This window comes from Schistocerca nitens, chromosome 9 (genome assembly GCF_023898315.1).
Source record: "Schistocerca nitens isolate TAMUIC-IGC-003100 chromosome 9, iqSchNite1.1, whole genome shotgun sequence".
NCBI classification, from domain to species: domain Eukaryota; kingdom Metazoa; phylum Arthropoda; class Insecta; order Orthoptera; family Acrididae; genus Schistocerca; species Schistocerca nitens.
This window is the reverse complement of record NC_064622.1, coordinates 63,128,747-63,153,344: the sequence shown is the minus strand read 5'-3', so window position 1 is coordinate 63,153,344 and position 24,598 is coordinate 63,128,747. Positions and strand designations below refer to the sequence as shown.

At 40.1% G+C, this 24,598-nt stretch overlaps 1 protein-coding gene across 4 annotated transcripts in view; it reads right to left on the bottom strand.

The window, feature by feature from the left end:
- The window catches only part of LOC126202941 (zinc finger protein swm), a 250,253-nt gene that overhangs the window by 133,416 nt on the left and 92,239 nt on the right, over positions 1-24,598 (bottom strand). For all 4 annotated transcript variants that reach the window (XM_049937040.1, XM_049937041.1, XM_049937042.1 and 1 more), the window contains exon 7: positions 21,368-21,619. In XM_049937040.1, the coding sequence (XP_049792997.1) occupies positions 21,368-21,619 (252 nt within the window). The remainder of the gene's footprint in view (positions 1-21,367; positions 21,620-24,598) is intronic.

The window sequence follows — 24,598 nt, the reverse complement described above, 5'->3', positions numbered from 1 at the left end:
TTTTTTTATAAATTTTTAAAGTTTTTATGTTTTGCGTTTTCTGAACCTTCGGAAATGGTCAATTTAATTTGTATTCAAAACTTTAAATTTGCTTATCTTAAAAACTCTTTTAGATAACATCATGAATTTTTGCAGCAAGTTTATTTATTATACATATTTGAAGATAAAAATGATTCTATTAAAATATATTAATATTTTCTATGAAAAAAATATACATATGTATTTTTTTTATTTTTTTTTTTAACGGATGTTTTGTTTTATAAGAATTGCAATATCTAGAGTCTCAGACCTGATAGAATGCTCAAATTTGTTTTAATTTACTCTTAAACATATAGGCTACTTGATAAAACAAAAATAATGATGGCTTTTTAACATGCTTATTAATTATAGTAGATTACATTAGAATTATGTACAAAGATAGTTTACTTACGACACTTATGTATAACCCAACTGATTGCTTGAAACATTGGATTTTTTGAGTAATTTTGTCTTTTTAATAAACATTAATGTTGATTCAAACTGTTTTTCCACTTCATTCAAGAGCTTTCAGTTCTTTTGATACAGTCTTTTTTTGAAGTAATACATTCTTCCAGTGCCACTTGATTGAGGTGCGTCTACTACACAGACTATGTGCTCCAAAGGCACTATGCAGGAATTTTCTCTTTCAGGCCAATAAAATGATGCAGCGGGTCCTCAAGGATGTAGAAATAGAATTTCTGCATCTTCTTCATCATTGAATATTGTTTTTACCAGTCCAAAGTACCAGTTACCATCATAATTTGCAGCCACACAGCTATTTATGGATGGTTCATCACGAACCCAATCAGAAGAAGAATGGAAAGAAAAGACTAAGGAGGGTTTTACACTATCTGTAGTCCCTCTAATTTCAAGGTTGTTTGTTGGAAGTGGTTTGAAGTTATGAAAACTTCTTGTTCCAGGAATGGTTCGGGTTGCTGAAAAACGTTTTTCTAGTTTTAACCGTAGCAAATCAGCTTCTTTTTTGTCAATAAAGTGAAAATGAATGTTTTCAATATTTTTTTCACAAAACTTATACACATCGATTGCTGTCATTATTTGTTCTTTGTCTGAAAGCTGTAGACTGGCTTTCCTTAAAATTCTTTTAATAGTTCCTCCTAGGCCATCACAAATTGACTTCCCATGACTTGTTGCAAAAAAAGAGTGTTGGGCCTTCAAATTAAAGTCTCTCAAGTGTTCAGTCAAATTTTTAAAACTGTTTCTATTTTTGTACTGCCCAGCACAACCATCTGTAAAGTAGTGAACTGAGTCAATGTCAGTATGATGTAATGACAGCCACTTTGTAATTTCTTTTTGTACCAAGTTAACAAAACCAGTGTCATGTTCTTGGCCATCACTAATAAAACAGTGGTTGGAAACAAAAACATTGTTTTCCTCATTTCTTAGAAAAACTCCAACTGGGTGTAGAGTACAACCACCTCTATTCCAGTGGTAACTTTGGATCTCATTTTGTATAAGAAAGGAATAATTTTCACTGAAATCCATCACAATAATTGCTGTTTTGGGTGGTGGGTCTTCTTTCAATCTTTTAAAGGCTGCTGATTGGGATTTTGCTATAAACGAGTGCGGGGTGAGCTTTTCCAATGACCTAACCAATAAAGAAACGTAGTCTTGAACACTGATAGACTGTTTGATCATTTCTGCCCTGTCTGTGTTAACCCACTGACTAATTACAATTTCTTCTTCTAAATCATAATCTTCACTTAGTTTTTCAGTTAAGTACTCAGTTAGCGCAGTATTTGCAGGACAGCTGTCGCAATGATGTAGCATGCAGTTTTGGTTTTCCGTGTTGCACACAAGCATCTTAATTAGGTCTTTATAAGATTCTTCAATTTTCACAGCATCCAGTAATAGTTTAACATTCTGGTGGATACTGCATACACATACAGTGTGTGTGCCTGCAGCACCAGCAAGGATACACCATTTAGGTCTCAAGAAACAAAATTTTGAAAATCCTACTTCTACCTCGGGATTCTCCCATTTGAAAGAATAATAGAGTTCTCTCAAGTTACACAAAATGAGTCTTTTTTTGCATGTACACATTTTTTTGAACACTTACTTTGTCTTTTGTTCCAGGTAGCACTCTGGAACTTTCATCCTTTTCATAAAAATCTGTTACAAGTCTTACTGTATTTTCAGAAAGAGTTTAACCTTTTTTTGGACCAGGAGTTTCCAAAATACCCTTTTCAGATTTTAGCTTTCTAGCTTGTCGCACCATGTACTCACTTACATTAAATTCTTTCATCACTTTATTTCGAGTCCAAGAATCTGGAGCCAAGGTCAGAATCTGGATTTTTCTAGACCTCCCAACAGATGAAATCTTCTCTTTCATAAGAGAAATCATTAGATCAAAATCCTTTGCTTTCTCAACCACACTTCTATCTTCTTCGTCATCATCAGAACTTGGTGCATCATATTTTAATGCTTTTGAAACCGCCTTTTTTGCAGTCTTTTCAATACTGCTAACCTTCCTTTTAAAATAAGACTCTTTACTTTGTTCTGACAAGCCATGAAGCTTTATCGGTGTTAAACCTAAATAATCAAGAGCAATGTTTGTTTGTATGAGGGATTCATTTCTGGATTCCAATGATTCTAATTCAACCATGACTTCATCATCCGTTTCCCTTTCATTGACTTCAACTCTTAATTTTTCCTCACAAAAGTTACGGCATGTTGAGCAAAGCTTTTGTCCAGGTTTTATGCTAATATTTTTTTGTCAGTAATTGTTTAGAAAGATCCAAGCCTACACTTCTCAACGATTTTTTGATGGGCTCTTTGTGTTTTTTTTAATGGGTCTACACATGTTGTTTGATACTTTTCAAAAACATTTAAAAAGTAGTAGCTGTGGTGTGAACATATATTCTTAAATTCACACAGATTAATTCCAGATCGTAAGTGGATCAAATCTTTTTCTTCCTCACTCAATTCTGATACCGGTTGCAACTTTTTTGAAGGTGTGTAGGTTGTTTGGAAACAGTCAGATTTTTTAAATAACCCTACACTACAGGTTTGAATATCTGACATACTGATTTCACTTTTGGTCTGATTACTGTTCTGGTTACTTTTATAGGATATTGGAAAAGAATCTCTGTAAACTAAGCAACAGTACTTACTGAGAGTTCGAATAAACTTAATAAAATACTATCCAAGTGCTATTTAACACTGTAATAATTTTTTACTTGCTTTCTCAACCACACTTTTATCTTCTTCGTCATCATCAGAACTTGGTGCATCATATTTTAATGCTTTTAAAACCGCCTTTTTTGGAGTCTTTTCAATACTGCTAACCTTCCTTTTAAAATAAGACCCTTTACTTTGTTCTGACAAGCCATGAAGCTTTATCGGTGTTAAACCTAAATAATCAAGAGCAATGTTTGTTTGTATGAGGGATTTATTTCTGGATTCCAATGATTCTAATTCAACCATGACTTCATCATCTGTTTCACTTTCATTGACTTCAACTCTTAATTTTTCCCCACAAAAGTTACGGCATGTTGAGCAAAGCTTTTGTCCAGGTTTTATGCTAATATTTTTTTGTCAGTAATTGTTTAGAAAGATCCAAGCCTACACTTCTCAACGATTTTTTGATGGGCTTTTTGTGTTTTTTTAGTGGGTCTACACATGTTGTTTGATACTTTTCAAAAACATTTAAAAAGTAGTAGCTGTGGTGTGAACATATATTCTTAAAGTCACACAGATTAATTCCAGATCGTAAGTGGATCAAATCTTTTTCTTCCTCACTCAATTCTGATACCAGTTGTAACTTTTTTGAAGGTGTGTAGGTTGCTTGGAAACAGTCAGATTTTTTAAATAACCCTACACTACAGGTTTGAATATCTGACATACTGATTTCACTTTTGGTCTGATTACTGTTCTGGTTACTTTTATAGGATATTGGAAAAGAATCTCTGTAAACTAAGCAACAGTACTTACTGAGAGTTCGAATAAACTTAATAAAATACTATCCAAGCGCTATTTAACACTGTAATAATTTTTTACTTCAAAACACAGGAGTAACAAAACAAAATCCAAGTGTACATTGTTACTCCAAGAAGACAAAAACTTATTTTCGGTGTCTAAGTCACTTGGTATTTTTTATTTTTAAAATATAATTAATATTATTTTAAAAATTAGATAACTATTAAACAGGTTAAAAAGCCAACATAATTTTTCTTTTATCTAATAGCCTATACAATTAAGAGTATTTTAAAACAAATTTGAGCTTTCAATCAGGTCTGAGACTCTAGATATTGCAGTTTTTGTAAAACTAAACATCCGTTAGCTAAAAATAAAAAACTTGTAAATTTTTTTTCATTTGGAAGAATTTAATATATCTTTATGGTAATTTTTTTAACATTTAGATATAATACACAAACTTATTCCAAAATTTCATACTGATATCTTGAGTATTCTTTAATATACAAATTTTTTTAGTTGTGAGGACACGTTTAAGTTACAATTTCCGGCTGCTGAAACAACGCCAAATCTAAAAACTTTAAAAATTTATAAAAAAAACTATAAGAGATAGAGCAAAAAAATTTTACAAGTGCTTTCAGGATGATAAAAGAAGTAATTGTACCAAGTTTCATCAAAATCTGACATGGTTGGTGTCAAGGCCTGGGTGACTTGACATGGAATGACTGTTTCGTAGCAGTTACTAACACGGCTGTTAAACCACAGTGGGTCTTCCCATCCCTTATAATGCTGTTTGGAACATGCCTGTCTAATGTGTTTTGTACAGTACTCTATACTTAGTATTATGAGTGCTGGAGATGAAATTCATCTTGAATGCTCAAGTAATATGAAATCTGGTTCCTGTCACTCTTGCTCAGCAAGAACTATCTTCCTACCTTCTTTTCATTCTTATTCACAGCTGTGTTCAGTGTGCTGTAATTGCATTATGATCATTGATTCCCTATTCTGTACTAACAGAGTCAGAAAGTTCACACTTGTTGGATACTGGAAGCTCTAGTATGTCATTTTGACATGGTAATTCTCTGATTAGCTCCTGAAGGTAACTTTTGGATAAGGCATTTTGAACAATTTCACGATTCCTATTCCATATTACATGTCTTAATAACTTGAGTCTCCCAGTTTATAGCTATGAAGCTGAAATCTTCACCTAATACGATAGCATGACCGGAAATCTACGCAAAATATTCTCAAAGTTTCCTCTCAAATGTTTTAGCACTACTGTTCCTGAGGCAGAGGGTCTATAACAAGCACCCAATAATTGTTTCACCCACCTTTAACTCTAATCTTGGTCCAAATTATTTCACATTGCAAATCTGTACTAACCTCACTAGATATTACTGTATTTTTTACAGCCATATACACACCTAGACCACTGGTGTTCAATCTATTTTTGCAATATACAATACGCAATTTTGGATTCCTATCTGAATTAAGAACTTCACTGCTATAAACTTCTGGTTTCAGTCAGCTTTCTGTCCCTAGTACCATGCGAGCATTTGTAGCCGTTTACAAGTACATTAGTTCAGGAACCTTTCCATAGATACTTGTAAGTACTATAACACCATTTTCTTTCACTGATCTGCCATGATGTATGTTACTTTCTGGAATTATTGGGAACAGTATTATTCCTTGTCTGCAGTCATAACATATCTTGAAATTCACATGTGAACACTTCTGCAGCCACTTCCTGCTTCTGGCACACATCTGATCTATTAAAGATGTTCCTAAAATTCTCCACCCAATAGCAGAGGCCGAGAAATCTGCATCCAGGATCATCTCAGAATTGGTTTAAGCCTTCCACTTGACTCCAAACCACAGTACTGTCACTGATTCAGGGAATGAAAAACACTACCTCTGCTTCCAACTTGCTTCTGATACTTCGCCACAGCAGCCATATGCTTGCAGGAACCAGGATAGCCTACAAACTCAGGCGACAGGCATCATTTGTGCTGACATGTACCATGATTTACAGCCAGGTGCACCCAAACAGAATCTCCTCCACATCTATGACATGACCCTTCCCTGAAAACAAACCGAGTGGGCACTGGCTTTCTTTCTAGATCTGTCCGCTATTTCCTTAAGGGGCTCTGTCACCCACATAACGTTGGAGCTCCCTATTCCAAGCAATCAAACCTTCTGGGCTTGTTTGAACCTTTCACAAAGCTCAGCCCCAGACCTAACAGATATGGCATCCTGTGTTGGCTCAGACATACATGTAGATGTCCTTTCAGCAGTGGGCAATACCTCAAGTGGCAACCATGCTGCCAATATCCGGTTTTGCCTCCCACCCTGATTTTCACAACCCTGCTGCTGTTCGTCATTTGTTGTCAGGTGAGTGTTGACCAGAATGGATGATCTCGGCAACACTATAGACTCCTGTAGTGTCAAAGCATTCATCTCAGCTGCCCCTACACCACTGCAGGCAAGGGCAGCAGCCTGGAGCCTGTGTACTGTAGCCAATACAGTTTCCAGCTGTTCACAGAAAGTGGCGAATACCCACTGCGTCCATACTACAGGCACAGTCCCCACCCATCTTTAATCAGTTTTCGCTTTCATTACAAGTAATACATCACCAACCAAAGTAGTCACTGGTTGCAAGTTAAGTTCTGCTGCTACACTACTACTTGTTTTTACTATGCTCCGAAGTCAGTTCTCACACTGCAAGTGCACTAAAATGTATGCAAAAACTTGCAATAAGTTAGTATGCACCAGCCAACATAGTAAGATACAGATACAATTCACTTCCTCACAGGTCCACATAAAATAAAAACTAAACTCAAGCCTGTATGCATATAACAACTACTCTTGTTGGCACATCCGCAGGGTGCTACAGCTGTGGCTAATTGTGCTTCACATGACACACAACAATTATTATATTCCTCAAGCCTCTCTGAGTCACCACCCAGTACAGAACCCACAAAGCCTATACCTTTGCCTCTCTTGGTACTCCAGGAAGTGTCTCAATAACTGATCCTTTCTTTTAGTCAAGTTGTACCATAAATTTCCTTCAGCCCCACTTGCATTCAGTACCTCTTCATTATAAAATATCCAAACCACCCATCTAATCTTCAACCTCCTCCTCTAGCAACAAATTTTCACACCTTGTATTCTCTTCCTGTCTGTACTGTTCATTGTTCAATTTTGTAATTACTTTTCTGCAATTCCACTCGTCTATCATTAAATTATTATTCTCTTGTGTCATATGCATTTTCTCTCACCCTTCAGTCTCTCTTTTTCAGGAATTTCTCTTATTTCTTCTAGCATCACACCCATCCTTCATGTGCAACTTGCATAAGAGGAATGTTCGAGCATTCTCACCACCACCACCACCACCACCACCACCACCACCACTATTACATGTCAAACCCTCCCACTCTTTCACACTGCACAGGCCTCGCGCTCATAGCGGTCATGATGAGGCGTCTGAAGAAAGGTGATAACTTTGGCACAACAGCAGAACAGTGTTCAGTCAAAGTTTAATGTCCTGTCACAGTCAAGAGTACTGACTGGAGAGAAAGAAACATGTTACGACCTGTCGGAGAAACTCTGTCAGACGTCCGCCCAAAAGTATTAACAGAAGCAGCAGAAATCGGAATGAGGACAAACAAACAAGTATTTCCAATGGCAACTGGTACATCAATGACAGTATAAGATCCTGAGCAGAGAGACATCTACTTTTGAACTATTTGTCTCTAATTGCGCATTTCATCTTTCAGGTAAGCTGTTGTTCGTCATTTCCAGTAACTGCTAAATGTCAACTGCCTCTGTGTGACCACTGTCAGGACAGTTCCCCATTGTTGCAGCACTTTTCCCTTTGACTGATGACCTGTGACTGTCTGGCCACCAGTAGAGGTGAAAGAACTGGCTGCTAGTTACAGGCCTCTCCTGTGGAAGTAGCAACACAGGAGGGGAATGGATCTGAAGTGTACTAGATGCATATCTTGCGAGTAACTGTTTTCTGGGTTGGAAGGGGTGCATAGGCAGCTCAAGCAATTCTCTGTCTTCCCAGACACTGGGGGAAGGGGCGAGGGGAGGGTGACTGCTGACAACAGTTACCCAACTTGGGAAGCATCGCATGGTACTTGATTTGTAGCACACAACCAAAGACTGGTTGGAGTTCTCTGGCGCAGAGCTGAATGGAGTGCCCAAACTGCAGATTATGGACATTTCTATGTGGCTGTTGATTAGCTGACATGTGATGTAGGGTGGAGGTTACATACATAGTGTGATGTTTACCACAAACGAGAAATAGCCACACAGGTAAGTCTGAAATGGTCATTGATGTTTCTGGCTAGGTGAAACTCCAAGCTCATTACAGGAAAAAAATCATCATCTGATAAACACAACGTTAAAAATGATCTTATATCAAATCAAGATAGTAAACTGAAATTGTTCAGAGGCATTCAGACAATCATTTTTGCCATGCTCCATACGTGAATGGAACAGAAAGAAGCCCTAATAACTGGTACAATGGAATGTACGTTCCACCATGTACTTCACAGTGGTTTGCAGGGTATAGATGCAGACGTAGATGTGGACTGTAAAAATGGTTCCTTGCTAGCTCTTAAAGCGAGAAGTTGTCCTAACATAATACAATGGAAAGAGAGTCTGTTGTGAGCTAAGTAGAAAAACATGAAAATTACAACACAGTGTGGAATTTACATGGGGAAACATTAGTCAAATATTCCAATACTTTACCCGTCTCCATCTTCTAACAATATGACCATAGTGTCTTTTAAATCTCTGTAGACATTACAGGCGGTAGGAAAAAACAATCTGGCAAAGAATCCAACCTATCATCAAATGGCTGCCTCGAGCAACTAGAACAACAATCCACCTGTGAGTGAAACATTTTAGACTTCCCAACTAGAAGACCTGATCTATTAGTGAATGTCATAAAATGCTCAGGGATTAGTGAGAAGCATTATATTACAGCAACGAGTGTCAGCGAATGCAAGAAGTTTGTCAAGAAAGCAATGAGAGTATTTGTTTTTATTGAAATAATGGACAAACATTAACATTTAGTTTAAATGCAATAAAAATAGAAGAACTGTGGATGAAGCTCAAATACGTCATTAAATAAATCCGAGGAAAAATTTTCACAAAATAAGTTGATAAAAAAGATGGTGAAGGCCCCCTTCAGCATAATGCTAACACTTTTGAAATGTTGCAAAACTGGATTCATAGACAATCACAACAAAATAAACTATGGGGAAACATTAGTGAACACTTGCTGGCAACTCGTGTGGCCGTAAGAAGGGGTACTGTAATGATATTTATCAAGACTACAGCATGTCCTGCCTCAAAGCACATTACACTACATGGTACGTAATGTTATTGATGTACACTGCTGGGTGCACGAGTGAGAAATCACAATGATGAAGAGATTTTCTCACGTGGATGCTGCATGCTGAAAGCTGGAATTCATTGACACATACAACTGACAGTCACATCTGGAAGGAGACATTGCCATCACTGTGCTTGTTTCCCGAATTAATCATCTGTATATGATATTATTTGCTGATACTGAAAGAAAAATGCTTCTTATTAAAAACTGAGTTAGTCTCTTTCTGCCTTCTGCCCCAATGACTTCATGTTATGTAAAGCCATTCATTTCCAATTAATACAATATCACTGAAGAGAAATATAATAGTGTAATGATTATTGTGATTTAAAATGAAATATTTTGGTGTTCTGAGACTATTTCAAAAGTATCCTTGGTATAAAAAGATTCATTTTGCTTCACTGTCAGCAAGAATATCCTGCATCACTAATTCACTGCAGATTTCATTAAGCCAATTAATTACGAAGAGCATATCTTTGAACTGAGGTTTGATAACAGTTGAAGGCTCATGTTGAAAGGAAGATAGTCTGAAGTGGAATAATAGTTAAAGAGCAGTGAATATTAGTCTGATTCATCATTGATTTTCAAATACATAATGTTATTTAAAATATCCAATACTCAGGAGTGTCACGGACATTCATACAAGTTTCACTCTTTAGCAATCTTACGTATTGAGCAATATCTGTTGAAACTACAGCAATGGAGATACAGTAACACAGTTACGATGAACTGCTGAGACTATCTGCATTTTGCCAAACAATACTAGTTGAAGAGTGTGTGCCTCTGATCCACAAAAGGAAGGATCTGTAGAACGCAGATGTCAGCACAGCTGTGTGTGCTTAATGGTGGGCACTGAGGAAATATCACTGCAGGTGGATTAATTACATGAGCAAGTAGAGGGGTGATGAATTTCCTGTATGTTCTGAATAAGACCAGTTGTTCCGCTATGCATTGGCCCTAAAAGGATTTGTACAATCAGATTCTGGTAAAGGATCTATCAGAAAACCTTAGAAAGTTCTGGTCATATGTACAATAAATAGTGAATTCAAACCTTCCATCCAATCTCTTAAGGATCAATCTGATTTCAAAACTGACAACAGCAGACAAAGCAGAATAAATAAATTTCACACTAAAAAATGTACTGATGCACATGGCACTAGAAGAGCAGCCAAAACAGATGGGCAGCCAAAACAGTCATTTGCTCCGAACAACTGAAGCATTGTGCACAGAATGGACAGAGGTAAGAGGCAACTTCAGGTGCAATAACTTCTGGGCACAGCAGAGGCAAGTTGGGTATGGGGAAAGTGTGACAAGTTCTGCCAACAAACAGGCTAACTGTTTTCTATATATGCATTCGACATATTATTAAATATTTCTTAGTGACGTGATTGATTCCACAGGAATACGATTTGCAAGAGTGCGTTTAGATACTGCTTCAGCAAGGCCCCACCTCCTAATGTGTCCCTGTTTAATTGGGAGAAAAGAGCTTTTGTTTCAAGCAGTGTCAGAGGCACTGGCGTGGACATAATAAAACTTGAGAAAACATAGGCTGCCAGTGCTCTACCAACTGAGCAGCTTCCAACGGAAACTATTTGCAAAACAGCACCAAGTACCACATTCAACACTGCACATAAAACATTAAGAAAGATCTGAAAATGAAATGACAGGTGTTTGTAAATGATTAATGGATGACTGTGTGAAGCAGACAGTTGCAGTCTGCTGTGCATTATTTGCAAAATTTCCAAATACTGTGTCTCACCCAAGTGTGTTATTTTTTGACAGAGTTTTCTGGTTTAAGGAAAAACTCCATTACATGCAAGAATCGAGAAGTTACCTACCTCACATTACACCATGGAGCAGAATGTCGTCACTACAGGCGGATTATATGCATTTCAACGTTGCATATGCATTTGCATATACAGCTCATTTTCACCAGTTATTGCATATTTCAACTAAAACTAGTGACAATGCATATTTTTGCTCTGTTTACAATATTTTAACAATTAGGCAAGCAGTCTCTAGCTTGGTCTAGTTTTGATGTGTCTCAGACTGACCGCGACCTAGAACTGCGTGCAATCGCTAACTGAGAGGTCACTGCCCAGCGAAATCATTACAGAAGAGGAACAGGAACAGGCAGACAAGAGTCAATGCTCCTGCGCCCACACCCCCTGTTAATAGCCCTCCGATGTCCTACCTTACACATTGGCAACAATTAAATTAAACCTCGCAAGCTTTCAGTCACATGTCCATTGTTTGTTTAGCTTTCGATTTACTTGAACACTGTTGAATGTGTTTACGACATGTAGTATGTAAAGTGTTGTGTGCCATGCCGCCCTAAAAAGGAACATCGTTTCGTGGATAGCTGACCATCCTGGAACATTTACATGTGACGGGTACTGTTTTATATTGTCGAGTTTGCGAGAAAAATGTTTCGTGCAAAATAAAATTTCAAATAGACCAGCCTGTCAAGACAAGTCTTCATATCGCAGAAAGGGCTATGACAGCAGCTTCTGACAGTAAGCTGCAGTAGCAGGGATTTGTCCAAAGGTAACCAAAAAATCTGTTTAACATGGATCTATGTGAAGTATGCATTGCAAACAATATTCCTCTTCACAAACTTATAAACCCTATTCTCAAAGGTTTCCTGTACAAATATTGCTTAGATCAAAATATACCAGATGAATCAACATTGCGTAAAAAATACATACTGACAATTTACATAAATGTTCTGGAAGAAATACACAATAAACTCAAGGACAGCATTATCTGGATTTCAGCTCGTGAAACTACATATGCTTATGGCCGTTACATTGCAAATTTAATTGTTCATGCTTTAAAAAAAGAGCCTTCTTTTTCCTATTTAACAACCTGCAAAGAACTTGAAAAAGTAAATCGTTCTAAGATTGCCAGATTTGTGAATGAGGGTATTAGAAAAATATTTCCAGAATCTTCTGCAGATGAAAGGGTGTTTGTGTATATTTCAGATGCTGCTCCTTATATGATCAAAGCCCCCTAAGTATTTTATCCCAATTTGATTCATATGGCATGCTTTGCTCATGGTGTATATTGCCTTCCTGAAGAAGTACATTCCAAGTTTGTGAATGTAAATAAACCGATTTCATTCACAACGAAAGTGTTTCTAAGGGCTCCTGATCACATCAAGACCTGCAAAGAAAAACTAACAAACGAGCTTTTACCTCCCGAACCAGTGGTAACTCGTTGAGGTACGTGGGTCGAAGCTGCGTTGTTTTACAATGAAAAGTTCAAGGCCATTAGAGAGTTAGTAAACTTCGATAGTGCAGAGGTTTTGGCAGTTTGTCAGTACAAGGAAGCTTTTAATGATTCCAGTATAAAAAAAGACATTGCTGTGATTAGTATTCATTTTTCCCATACCTGTAAGTACTAAAAAGCTTGAAATTTGAGGTTTGGCATTGAAGGAATCTATTCAGTTAATGAATAAAATTATTCTAGTGAACTCCTGATTGCTGGAGGTATTCCCAAGAAAACTTAAAGAAAAGTTTTAAAACATTTTAAACAATAACCCAGGTGTTGAATCCTTGTGCCAAATTGATAATTTTATTGATGGTATGGATGAACTTTTACCAGAAACAATAAGTGCCAATGTAGCACCCAAATTCAAATATTGCCCAGTTACCTCAGTTGATGTAGAACAATCCTTTTCTGCTTTTAAAATGTTTTCAGTGATAGAAGACACAACCTTACTACCGAACATTTGGAACAGTACTTGGTCATTTATGTCGACAATAGTAGAAAAATGTAAAATAAATTGTAAATGATGCTTTGGTCGAATAGTATTAATTAAAAGTTAATGCTGTTCAAAAAAATTCATCATTGTATGTTGTTTTTTAAATAAAATATTATGGAGTTTTTGAGCGTGTTCCTCTTCGTGCGATATATATGTCGAAGTTGGTCCTCTACATATCGACTGTTTCGCTACACTACGACTCACTCATATCACATCCGCTTGTTACTGACAACAATAGCAAGGAAGGAACAATTCTTGAAACATGTTATGCGTCCCCATTTTGCAAATTTTTACAAAATAATCCCAGAAATGCCCCCTTCCTAACATCTACCAGAAAGTATTCAGAAAATGATGCCAGCATTCTAAATGTACCTATTTTTCGTGTGGCCAGCAATCTTCCTCGTAATTGATATGGACAGGTTCGACTTCAAGATATAATTCACACAATAACCACCACGTTTTTTATTATTTGTTCTTGCATATTTCGACACTTTGTCATGCATGTTTAAGCATTTTTCATGCATACTTGCATGCATATTTTAAGTTTTTTATGATTCATATAATCTGGTCATTAGTCATTACAATACCTGTTTGAATCTTTTTAAGGTAATGGGAATAGAAATTCTTACTGGGGCACAGTGCAAACACAGTTAATACGTCAGCTCGAGGGCTAGGAAATAGTGGATCAACAGCAGTTACTGCAGGAGGGAACTCCAGTGCACTTTGCTATTCAGAGGCACCACAGTTCCCCGATGAAAAATTCGAGATCGACAGATCCAGCTCGGTTCAGTGACACTTGTAGCACCTTCAAAATAGCCACCACTGAGACTTGACCTTCACACACCAGACAACTCAATATGATGGATGATATAGTACATGGCTAAATGTCACTACATGTCCGATGACTTGTGCAAAAGTGTTGAGGAAGACTTTCAAAAAGTGACTCACAAGATACTTGGTGAGAAGTCAAGCCTATCTCACTCATGTAGATGGAAACTGTCCTCACAACAGATCCTTCGATCTAGTAATTCTCTTGGCTTCAATCTCCACCGGCCCCTCACCTTGGTCAACCTCCACTACAGCTCTGACACTAACTTCGTTCATCTTGCACTCAAAGCCTCTTCTCTGCTGGGTCTCTCTTCTTTTGTTCTCCCTCCCCCTTCCAACTTAAACTTCCACATCATTGTGCACTGCATAAAACCTCTCATGCGTGCAGCTAGAGCAAGCTCATCAGTGCCACGATCATATTGTGCCTCTCCCCTGAGCCAGCAGACACCTTTCCCCAATCCTACCTCCCCACCTCCTTTCTCCCCTCACCCACTCCAGCTGCATTGTTGGCATGGCACAATATACTCAGCAGGGGCAGTGCAGCCATGGAGGTGTGTGCGCAAGCGCACGTGTGTGTGTGTGTGTGTGTGTGTGTGTGTGTGTGTGTGTGTGTGTGTGTGTGGGCGTGCGCTGGTGTGCACAGATGTATGCGCACCTGTTAGCTCTGAAGAAAGATACATCCAAAATTTTAGCTACATTAGCAGTTTCTATGAAAACTGTTACTTTCTCTTCTTCCATTAGTTGTATTCAAGCAGGTGTAGCAGAGCAAGTTGCAATCAGCCACTTGTTTTTACACTATGTGATCAAAAATATCTGGACCCCTGGCTGAAAATGACTTACAAATTCATGGCATGGCACCTTCCATCGGTAATGCCAGAATTCAATACAGTGTTGGCCCACCCTTAGCCTTGATGGCAGCTTCCACTCTCGCAGGCATACATTCAGTCAGGTGCTGGAAGGTTCCATGGGGAATGGCAACTCATTCTTCATGGAGTACTGCACTGAGGAGAGGTATCAATGTCGGTCGGTGAGGCCTGGCATGAAGTCGGCATTCCAAAACATCCCAAAGGTGTTCTATAGGATGCAGGTCAGACACTGTGCAGGCCAGTCCATTACAGGTATGTTATTGTAATGTAACCACTCTGCCACAGGGCGTGCATTATGAACAGGTGCTCGATCTTGTTGAAAGATTCAATCACCATCCCTTAATTGCTCTTCAACAGTAGGAAGCAAGAAGGTGCTTAAAACATCAATGTAGGTCTGTGCTGTGATAGTGCCATGCAAAACAACAAGGGGTGCAAGCCCGCCCGCTCCCCTCACCCCCCCACACCACCATGAAAAACACGACCACACCATAACACCACTGCCTCTGAATTTTACTGTTGGCACTACACACGCCGGCAGATGATGTTCGCGGGCATTCGCCATGTCCGCAACCGGCCATCGGATCATCACATTGTGTACCATGATTCATCACTCCACACAACATTCTTCCACTGTTCAATCGTCGAGCAAGGTGTCGTTTGGCATTTACCGGCATGATGTGTGGCTTATGAGCAGCCGCTCAATCATGAAATCCAAGTTTTCTCACCTCCTGCAACTGTCATAGTACTTGCAGTGGATCCTGACGCAGTTTGGAATTCCTGTGTGACGGTCTGGCTTCTATTCCTGACAGTAACATTATTTTTTTTTTTTACTCTTTATTTGATCTCACTTTGTGAATGACACACATTTGACAAACCCACTAATTCACTGTTTTATTACTCAACCAGAGAATTTTAATTTAATTGTTCACAACATAATCCCATGATTCTTCGGTGTTGTTACTCTATATTATGCCTCGAAGGTTTACCTAAGTCGTAGTGTCAGACAACGGCCCTCAGTTCACATCAAATGAATTTGAAACATTCTGTGAACGCAATGGTATAGAGCATCTAACAAGTGCACAGTTCCATCCACAGTCAAATAGCGAAGCGAAACGTTTTGTCAGAACTGTCAAGCAGCAATTGGCCTAACTTCGCTCCGCACACACCAGGAATCAAGCATTGCAACTGTTTCTCGCCTCCTATCGTTCGCAATGGCGAGATGGATCACTGCTGGTGGAACAGCTTCACGGCTGCCACCATCACACACTGTTCCACCCTCCTCAGCATCCAGCACCGAAGAAGAGCGCAAGTATCCCTTCGCACCACATGATACTGTCTTTTACAGGATTTTTAGTGGCAGCAGACGGTGGGCATGAGGTGCGATCATCCATCGACTTGGCGCTTGCACTTATCGTATTTCAGTCACAGACGACTTGCAGTGCCGAAATCAAAATCAGCTGTGCCTCTGTCATGTGCACGATGATCTTTCAGTGTCTCTTCGCCCAGATTCATGGGTCCCAAGGCCAGCACAACCACAGCAGCTGCCAGATGGTGTCACCACAACACTGTGGGACAACCCCATGGAGACGGAGCCTCCTCTTGTCCTTCCGATGAAGCTGGCCCCCTCCCACACTGCAGCAGTCACCGCCTCCTCCATTGGTTCATGGCATCAGGAAGTGGATGCGTACCCTTCAGGTCATTTTCCAGGGGATGTTTCCGCTCTGCCTCTGTCATGTGCACGATGATCTTTCAGTGTCTCTTTGCCCAAATTCATGGGTCCCAAGGACAATGCAACCACAGCAGCCGCCAGAGGGTGTCACCACAACACTGTGGGACAACCCATTGGAGACGGAGCCTTTGCCGCCTCTGCCTCTTCTTGTCCTTCCGATGGAGGTGGCCCCTCCCAAACTGCAGCAATCACCGCCTCCTCCATTGGTTCATGGCATCAGGAAGTGGAGGCGTACCCTTCAGGTCATTTTCCAGGGGATGTTTCCGCTCTGCCTCTGTCATGTGCTCGATGATCTTTCAGTGTCTCTTCGCCCAAATTCATGGGTCCCAAGGACAGCGAAACCACAGCAGCCGCCAGAGGGTGTCACCACGACACTGTTGGACAACCCCATGGAGACGGAGTCTCCTCTTGTCCTTCCGATGGAGCTGGCCCCTCCCACACTGCAGCAGTCACCGCCTCCTCCATTGGTTCATGGCATCAGGATGTGGATGTGTACCCTTCAGTAGTAGTAGTAGTAGTAGTAGTAGAGGGGTTGTTTGGCGCATGAGCGTACCCTTCAGGTCATTTTCCAGGGGATGTTTCCGCTCCACCTCTGTCATGTGCACGATGATCTTTCAGCGTCTCTTTGCCCAGATTCATGGGTCCCAAGGACAGCGCAACCATAGCAGCCGCCAGAGGGTGTCACCACGACACTGTGGGACAAGCCATTGGAGACAGAACCTTTGCCGCCGGTCCATCACTTAGGGGGAGGGGGGAATGTTCCGGTGTAACAACAAGCACCGGCATGGAGCTGAAGAACCCAAGAGCAGAGAAGGCTGTGAGTCGACGACAGCCAACAGTATGCTGACTAGGACCGCACCACGACAGGAGTGGCCTCTATCCAAAGAGAATATAAGCGCCGCTCCTGCCAGCCTCGGGTGGACTTTAAGACACACACTAGTGGAGGCACTAGCAGACCTGAACTAGAAACCACACACTAGAAGAGAAATGCTAGAACAGCCGTTATTAGTGATCCATAGGAACTAGTGTGAATTAATTGTATGGACATTGTACATGGCGAAGGACATTGATTATCTGCATGTCGCCAATTGCTTGGACCCAAAGTTAAGTATTGTCAATCTACTTTATTGTAATAAAAACTATTAATGTGATTTGCTGGAATTGTTGTATAGCTATCCATAGAGAAGCAGCATCCTTTAGGCACCCTGTAAGAGACTATGCGGAGGACACCACAGATACCTCCAGGTCATGTGGTATTCTTCTAGCCTTAGAATTGGTCATTACCATGTATTTGGTCTTGATTTCGTTTACACTAAGTCCAATTTTTGCTCTTCTATTTACATTATTTTGTACATTTCTTTAAAGGTGTCTACATCTCTTGCCACAGTTGCAATATCATCTGTATATGTACATATCCAACAGGATTTCATCATTACTGTTCTTCTCGTCTGTTTTTTGTATCAGATTATGCAATGCTAAGTTAAACTGGACTGCACAGAGACTATCACTCTGTTTCACTCCATCTGTAATTGTTGACCAACCTTCTTAGCTTGTCATAGATGACCAATTCTTTAGTGTTTTGTACAATGCTGACCAGTTAATACTGCCAAAATCTTATTAAAAATCAACAAACAGGAAGTGTAGATTTACGTTATATTCATAAAATTTTTCCATTATCTGTCTAATTACAAACAACTAGTTCGAAGTGCCTCTATTTGACTGAAAACCACAATAGTATAATTGCGAGATTGCTTATGCTTAAGTCCCAATTGGTTTGCACAGTAGTAATTTTTATGAGTAAATGACTATAGGCTTAGAAAAAACATGTGGACATATAATTTGGTGTGAGCTAAAAAGTAACTCTGAATGTAGCAACATATCTCATCTGAGAAACCTTAGGTTCCTCCTCTACATGAGCATCTTTCTTTTTCCAAAAACTTCATATTTCATAAGTTAGTCATAATTACAATTTTTGTCATCTAGAATATTCCATTTTTAACTAGTGCTTATTTCCAAAACTAACCCACTTTGTCTTGCAGCCCTATTTTGTCTGACTTCAAAAATGCCCTCTCGTATTAGGGAAACATAATACTTCGAGCCCGAAAATTACATAAATTAGTCAACTTTGGCAGGAACTGGGAATGCCCGCAGGAGTAAACACTGAATTCATGATGTTTGCATAAAACTGTTGTTATGTAACTGCAGCCAAAAGGAATAAGGCAAACACTATGGTAATTGTTCTGAAAATGATTTTTTAATTATCTTTCAAGACAAACTAATGCTTATTTTTAAACAATCAAATGTGCGATCTGTGGCACCCACAAGATATGCATTTGGAGTACAACTGAACAGGAAATATTGAAGTATGTTTTACACTTTAAAGCTACTGTCTTAAATTGTGCTGTATAGGGGTCTATCAATGAACTCGATAACAGGATGTAGAATAAACATTGAGTAAAATTTTTAACTATGGAAGTGCATTAGCCAACATGTGAAATTAAAAAGAGACCTCCTACAACTGATCCACAAATACTGGAATGTCGAAATATGTCCACTACAGTGGTGTGCAGGTAATAAGGTGGTTGAGCAAAGCATTCTGTGCAGACAAAGAGGGTCAATGTTCGCGACATCGCCAGTTTGTGCTTTCCCTTCTGTAAGCGCTATGCAGGTGGCTAAATGAGCTGCTAGTGGTCGTACATGCCTAGCAATATTTGTTATTCATAAGAGTTTACATAAGAGGATCTAGGCATGATCTGTGTGTAATAACACTGAAATATGTCCGAGAGGAAATATAAACAAAGTACTATGTGTTACTCTATGGTGACATTATCAATTCTGCTCTAGTTTGTGATAACCATGGGATAATGTCTGATTTCCTGATATGGGTAGTAGGGACTTTTGTTGAGTTGCACTGAGTGGACACTTGCGTTGTCCCCACAATAACTGAATTTGGGAAAATGTATGGCAATAATTGTTTTGAAAACCATTGTTTACATACACTGTGCAATCATCTCACTGTGGTAGTTCATAGAACGCTTTGACTTTGAATCCTTAAATAAAAGTTTACTTTCAGGAATAAACCCCATGTCTGCTGACCCTGTTGTACAATAATAAGGCAACTACCTTTACCTACTGGAACTTTAAAATAAAAAGTCCACCACTCATTTTCCCTGTGTAGCTCTGGTCCACATAAATTTCATCGATATAATAGATGTGATATGTCCCACTGTCTCAAAACCTCCTGCAGTCTTCTTAAAGAAACAGTCCTTACAGCCATAAATCTCTCTGTAAGGAATGTTCTACCATTCTGTTAATGTGTCACGATTGGCCATGAGGGAAAAGCAGTAGGCACCCGTTGAGGTGAAAAATCACACATATTTTAAATGCCGTAAAAAGGAAAGGCAGGCCTAGAGAAGCCGTCGAAACTGAATGCGCTGCTGCCCAACAGACCAGGAGAGGAGAATGTCTGGTTGGGTCGGAAGCTGCCAGCAGAAGATAACGGACGGCGTGTCCATTCCCAGCGGTTGGCCACGGTCCCACCACCACTTGACCAGCTCCAAGCCTCCCTAATAGTTGGCAAAATCAAAGACACGTAGTTCGGTAGCATTAGTCAGCAACACGTGAATTTAGCTGCTGAGTTTCAAAGTGGTTATGTCTGGTTCTGGGCAACATGACTGATACGCTGCAACTAGCTGCCAGGCAGAAGGCACTGACAAACATCAAGTGAAAAATAAAAATCAAATTTTTATACTAATAAATCCGTCCAGTAATGGCCCCCACTGTACAGTACATCTTATGATATCAAAAGTCTGTCTTCATTAATATTCTTAGCAATGTCCATTGATTGTCATTAGAATCCAAGTTCTCTTTCATCTGCAAAACTAAACCATCTACAGTTGAGTATTCGCCCATCAAATATAAAACACTATTAGAGAAAAAGTCCAGATCACCTATTTCTTTCTTATGATCGCATCACTTCCCTGGTGACATAAAAGATGCTGACCCTCTGGCTTTGACAGGTGTGTTCACTCTGCTAGAGATATACTGCACAGTTCTCAGTCACACACCACATACCTCAGCCATTCCCGCCTGGCTGTTGGCAAGGTTGGGGCGAACACCACGTGGCAACAAGTCATCAGTTTCAGACTCTCATCTGAAGAAGTTATACACTTGGAACACCAAAGCTCTTGCTTGTTTGTGTAACACTTGGCACTTTTCTGATCCATCAGCCATAACAAACACTTTGCAAATAATATACTCATAAACACACACACTGGAGAAGAAATCACCACTACATGTTCAAAGTACACTCAGCAATGCACGATACAGACTGAAATGGCAGAGTGATGCTATTGGCTGGAGCGTCATGTCGTAAATTGTCTCTTGGTACTGTACATCATCCCACTGTCTGCCATCTTACCAGCACCCTGCTACAGTAACGGAACGTCTCTTGTTACCACTGTAGTTGTACAGCTACAGCTGTCCAGACTCTTTGAGAGTGAAACGACATCTATACACTGAAATTATTTCTTCACTGTCTTTAATATTCCCAGGATGTTTCAGCTCCATATACAATCATATTCCTTCTCTGCGCACGACAAAAGTTCGAGGTTAAGGTTACTGTCCTATTTTTCTCCTTCACCGAGCATCCAAGTAATTCTCCCTTTCTAGCTCCAAAACAAAACACAGTGTAGCCACAAAATTCACATGGCTAAACTGCACAAGGTAAATTCTACAAATCACTATGCAGCAACCACCATTTACAGTGCAATTTCACAACATTAACACAAAGCCGATAACAGAATGTGGCTCACTCGACTCACCCATGTGCGTAGGTCGCACTGCGGTGGGAGGCCGTAGGTTGTGAGATGGGGGAGGATGCGTCTCCAGTGTGGTGACGGGTGCAGGTGCGACATGCTCCGGCGCAGCAGGCGTAGTGCCCGTGGGTGGGAGTGTGTGTGTCCCAGCTCCGGGCCCAAACGCCAGGACTCTCGACAATGCCACATCTTCCAGAACAACTGGATCGTTACCGTGGTCATAAGGGCACAGATCCCCACGCATACAGTACCCTTTTTCTGTAAGTATACAAGGCACAGAAATATAATACCACTGTCACTGGGCAAAAGTAGACAATAATATCTTTTACCTAAACTATTAAATTTGAAGAAGAACTGGCTGAATGCAAGTCAGAAGCACAGATGCTGTTAAGATAACTATTTTCTACTTGTTGCTATTGGCATTACAATAAAATGCAGATCCTGAAGGCTAGTATCATAGTCATTCTTTATGTTTGTAATTTTAAGCTTATGGTTTTTTAAATTTTAGGAAATGGTAACAACAAAAGAAAAGTGCTAAATAAATCTGGCTGGGTAAAAATTTAAAAAAAGAATTGAAGGCGGGGGAAGGAGAACAAGAAAGAAGGTCAAATGTTTTGCAAAATAATGTCTAAAAGTAATAAGTAAAATAGATTAGAGAAACATTTGATGTGCCTCTGAATGATGCTCGAAATCGTGTACAGCAAATGAGATAACAATTGAGAATACAATGTTTAAAACATATAGCCCCCCATAGTTCAGTGGCAGTTTATGAACGCTGAAAGTATTCTGGGTAACCACTACACAGGGTGATATCCCAGTATAGCTCTACGAGTTTTGTAGGCTCTTACGTACTACTCCTAGATGAATCTCTATTTTTTTTATAATTTTTATTGGAGATGATAAGTAATATGGTTGGTTTTATAAGAATTTTCTATGAGAGGTTTGGGTAATTTAATCCACAGTATTGGTTTGATGTAAATATGGTGCAGCGCATATCCAGTGATTGCTGAAAGTATTATGGCATGGCTAGAAAAGCCTGATTTCTAGAAGCAATATATCTGATTAGATGAAATGTATGTAATAAATATTTACAACGTTATGGAAAGGATAAATTGCTATTCACCATAAAGAATACACATTGAGTTGCACACAGGACTGATGGGTGCATTGCCAGATAGTGGCTCACAAAGAGGGTGTGGGGACATAAATTGGGAGGAGGCGATAAGTCAAAGGTGGGCAGAATCTGTTGGGTGTTCGGTGTGAGGACAGTAGGTTACCGTAAGCTGAGGCTGGGATAATTTTGGGAGCAGAGAATGCATCACAAGGATAATTCCCATCTGCGCAGTTCAGAAAAATCTGGTGGTGTAAGGGAGGACCCAGATGGCCCGGGTTGTGAAGCAACCACTGAAATTAAGCGTGTTATGTTCAGCTGCATGTTGTGCCACAGGGTGGTCCTCTCTCTCTCTCTCTCTCTCTCTCTCTCTCTCTCTCTCTCTCCCACTCCCCCCCCCCCCCCACCAATACTGCCACACCCCTTCTACAATGCTCCCTAAAGTACATAAACCCAACCACCCACAATGGCTTACTGTGGCCAGTTACTGTGCCCTCACCAAGAGAATCTCTGTACTTGTGGACCAACACCTTCAGCCTATTACCCACAACCCACCCTGCTATATAAAAGAAACCAACCATTTCCTCCACCAACTCTCCTCAGTTCCTGTTATTTATCACATGACACCCTGCTTATCAGTACTGATGCCAGCTTCCTCTACACTATCATCCCCAATGCCTTGCCACTACTGAAAACTGTGTTTCCCAACCCCCCAACAGACTCCAAACCTACTACCTCCTTCCTGGACACCACGACCATCTATAGCCTCAACCACAATTACTTCATCTTTGAAGGTATCACATACAAACAATTTGGTGGTACACCAATGGGCATCCCCATGGCATCATCCTAAGCCACCTTATTCATGGGTAATCTAAAGGAATCCCTCCCAACCATCCAAAATCCCAGACTCCTCACCTAGTTTGATGACACTGTGATGTGGATTAAGGACGAGCACACCCTATCCACATTCCTCCAGAACCTCAACAACTTCTCCCTCATTTGCTTCACTTGGTCCTACACAACCCTACAAACCACCTTCCTCTATGTTCACCTCCACCTCAGATACGGCTTCATCATCAGTATCTCTGACCTTATGAAACCTACCAACCACCAGTAATACCTCCACTTCAACAGCTGACACCCGTTCAATACTAAGAAGTCCTTCTCATACAGCATATCCACCCGTGACAGTCTTTTCTGTAGTGACGAGCAGCCCCTCTCAAAATATACAGAGTGTCTCACGGTGGTCTTCACAGACCAAAATTAACCTCCCAATCTTGTGCAGAAACGGATCATGTGTGCCTTGTCTCTCCGATCAACTACCACCTCCCACATTTTTACTGTCTGACCACAAAGCAGCACTCTTCTAGTGACTCAGTATCAAGCAGGATTGGAGAAACTGAATCATATTCTACACCAAGTTTCAGCTACCTCTCATTGTGCCCTGAGATGAGGAATATTCTACCTCCCACAGTGGTATTCCACTGCTCAATGAACCTACACAATACCCTCATCCATCCCTACACAACCCCTGCTTCCAAACCCCTAACTCATGGCTCATATTCCTGTAATATGAACTAAAGCAAAACCTGTTCCATACATCCTACCACCACCTACTCCAATCTGGTCACAGGCATCACCTATCCCAACAAAGGGAGGGTGGCTCCATGTGAAAACAATCATGTGACTTACAAACTAAGCTCCGACCAATGTGCTCTTTTGCATGCGGGCATGGCAACACACAAACTACCTATCTGCATGAATGGTCACTGACAAACTGTGGCCAACAGACACCTGGACCACCTAAATGCTGAACAACAATGTTATTCAGTTTAATGACTGCTTCACAGTCTGCACCAACACCAGTTTTTCTGGATTATGCAGGTGGGAACTTTCCCTACAATATATCCTATGTACCCATAATCCCCTCTGGCCTCAACATTTGCTAGTTCCTATCCTTCACTCAACTACCCCTTATCTGCTCCTGCTCCAATACTATGCAAGCCTTATATTCCACCAACACGCACTACCCTTGTTCGCACTACGTCCCTGCACGCTCCCACAAGCAGCACTAGACCCTCCCTACTAATATCCTGCTATCCCTCACCCTTCCATGTCCTAGC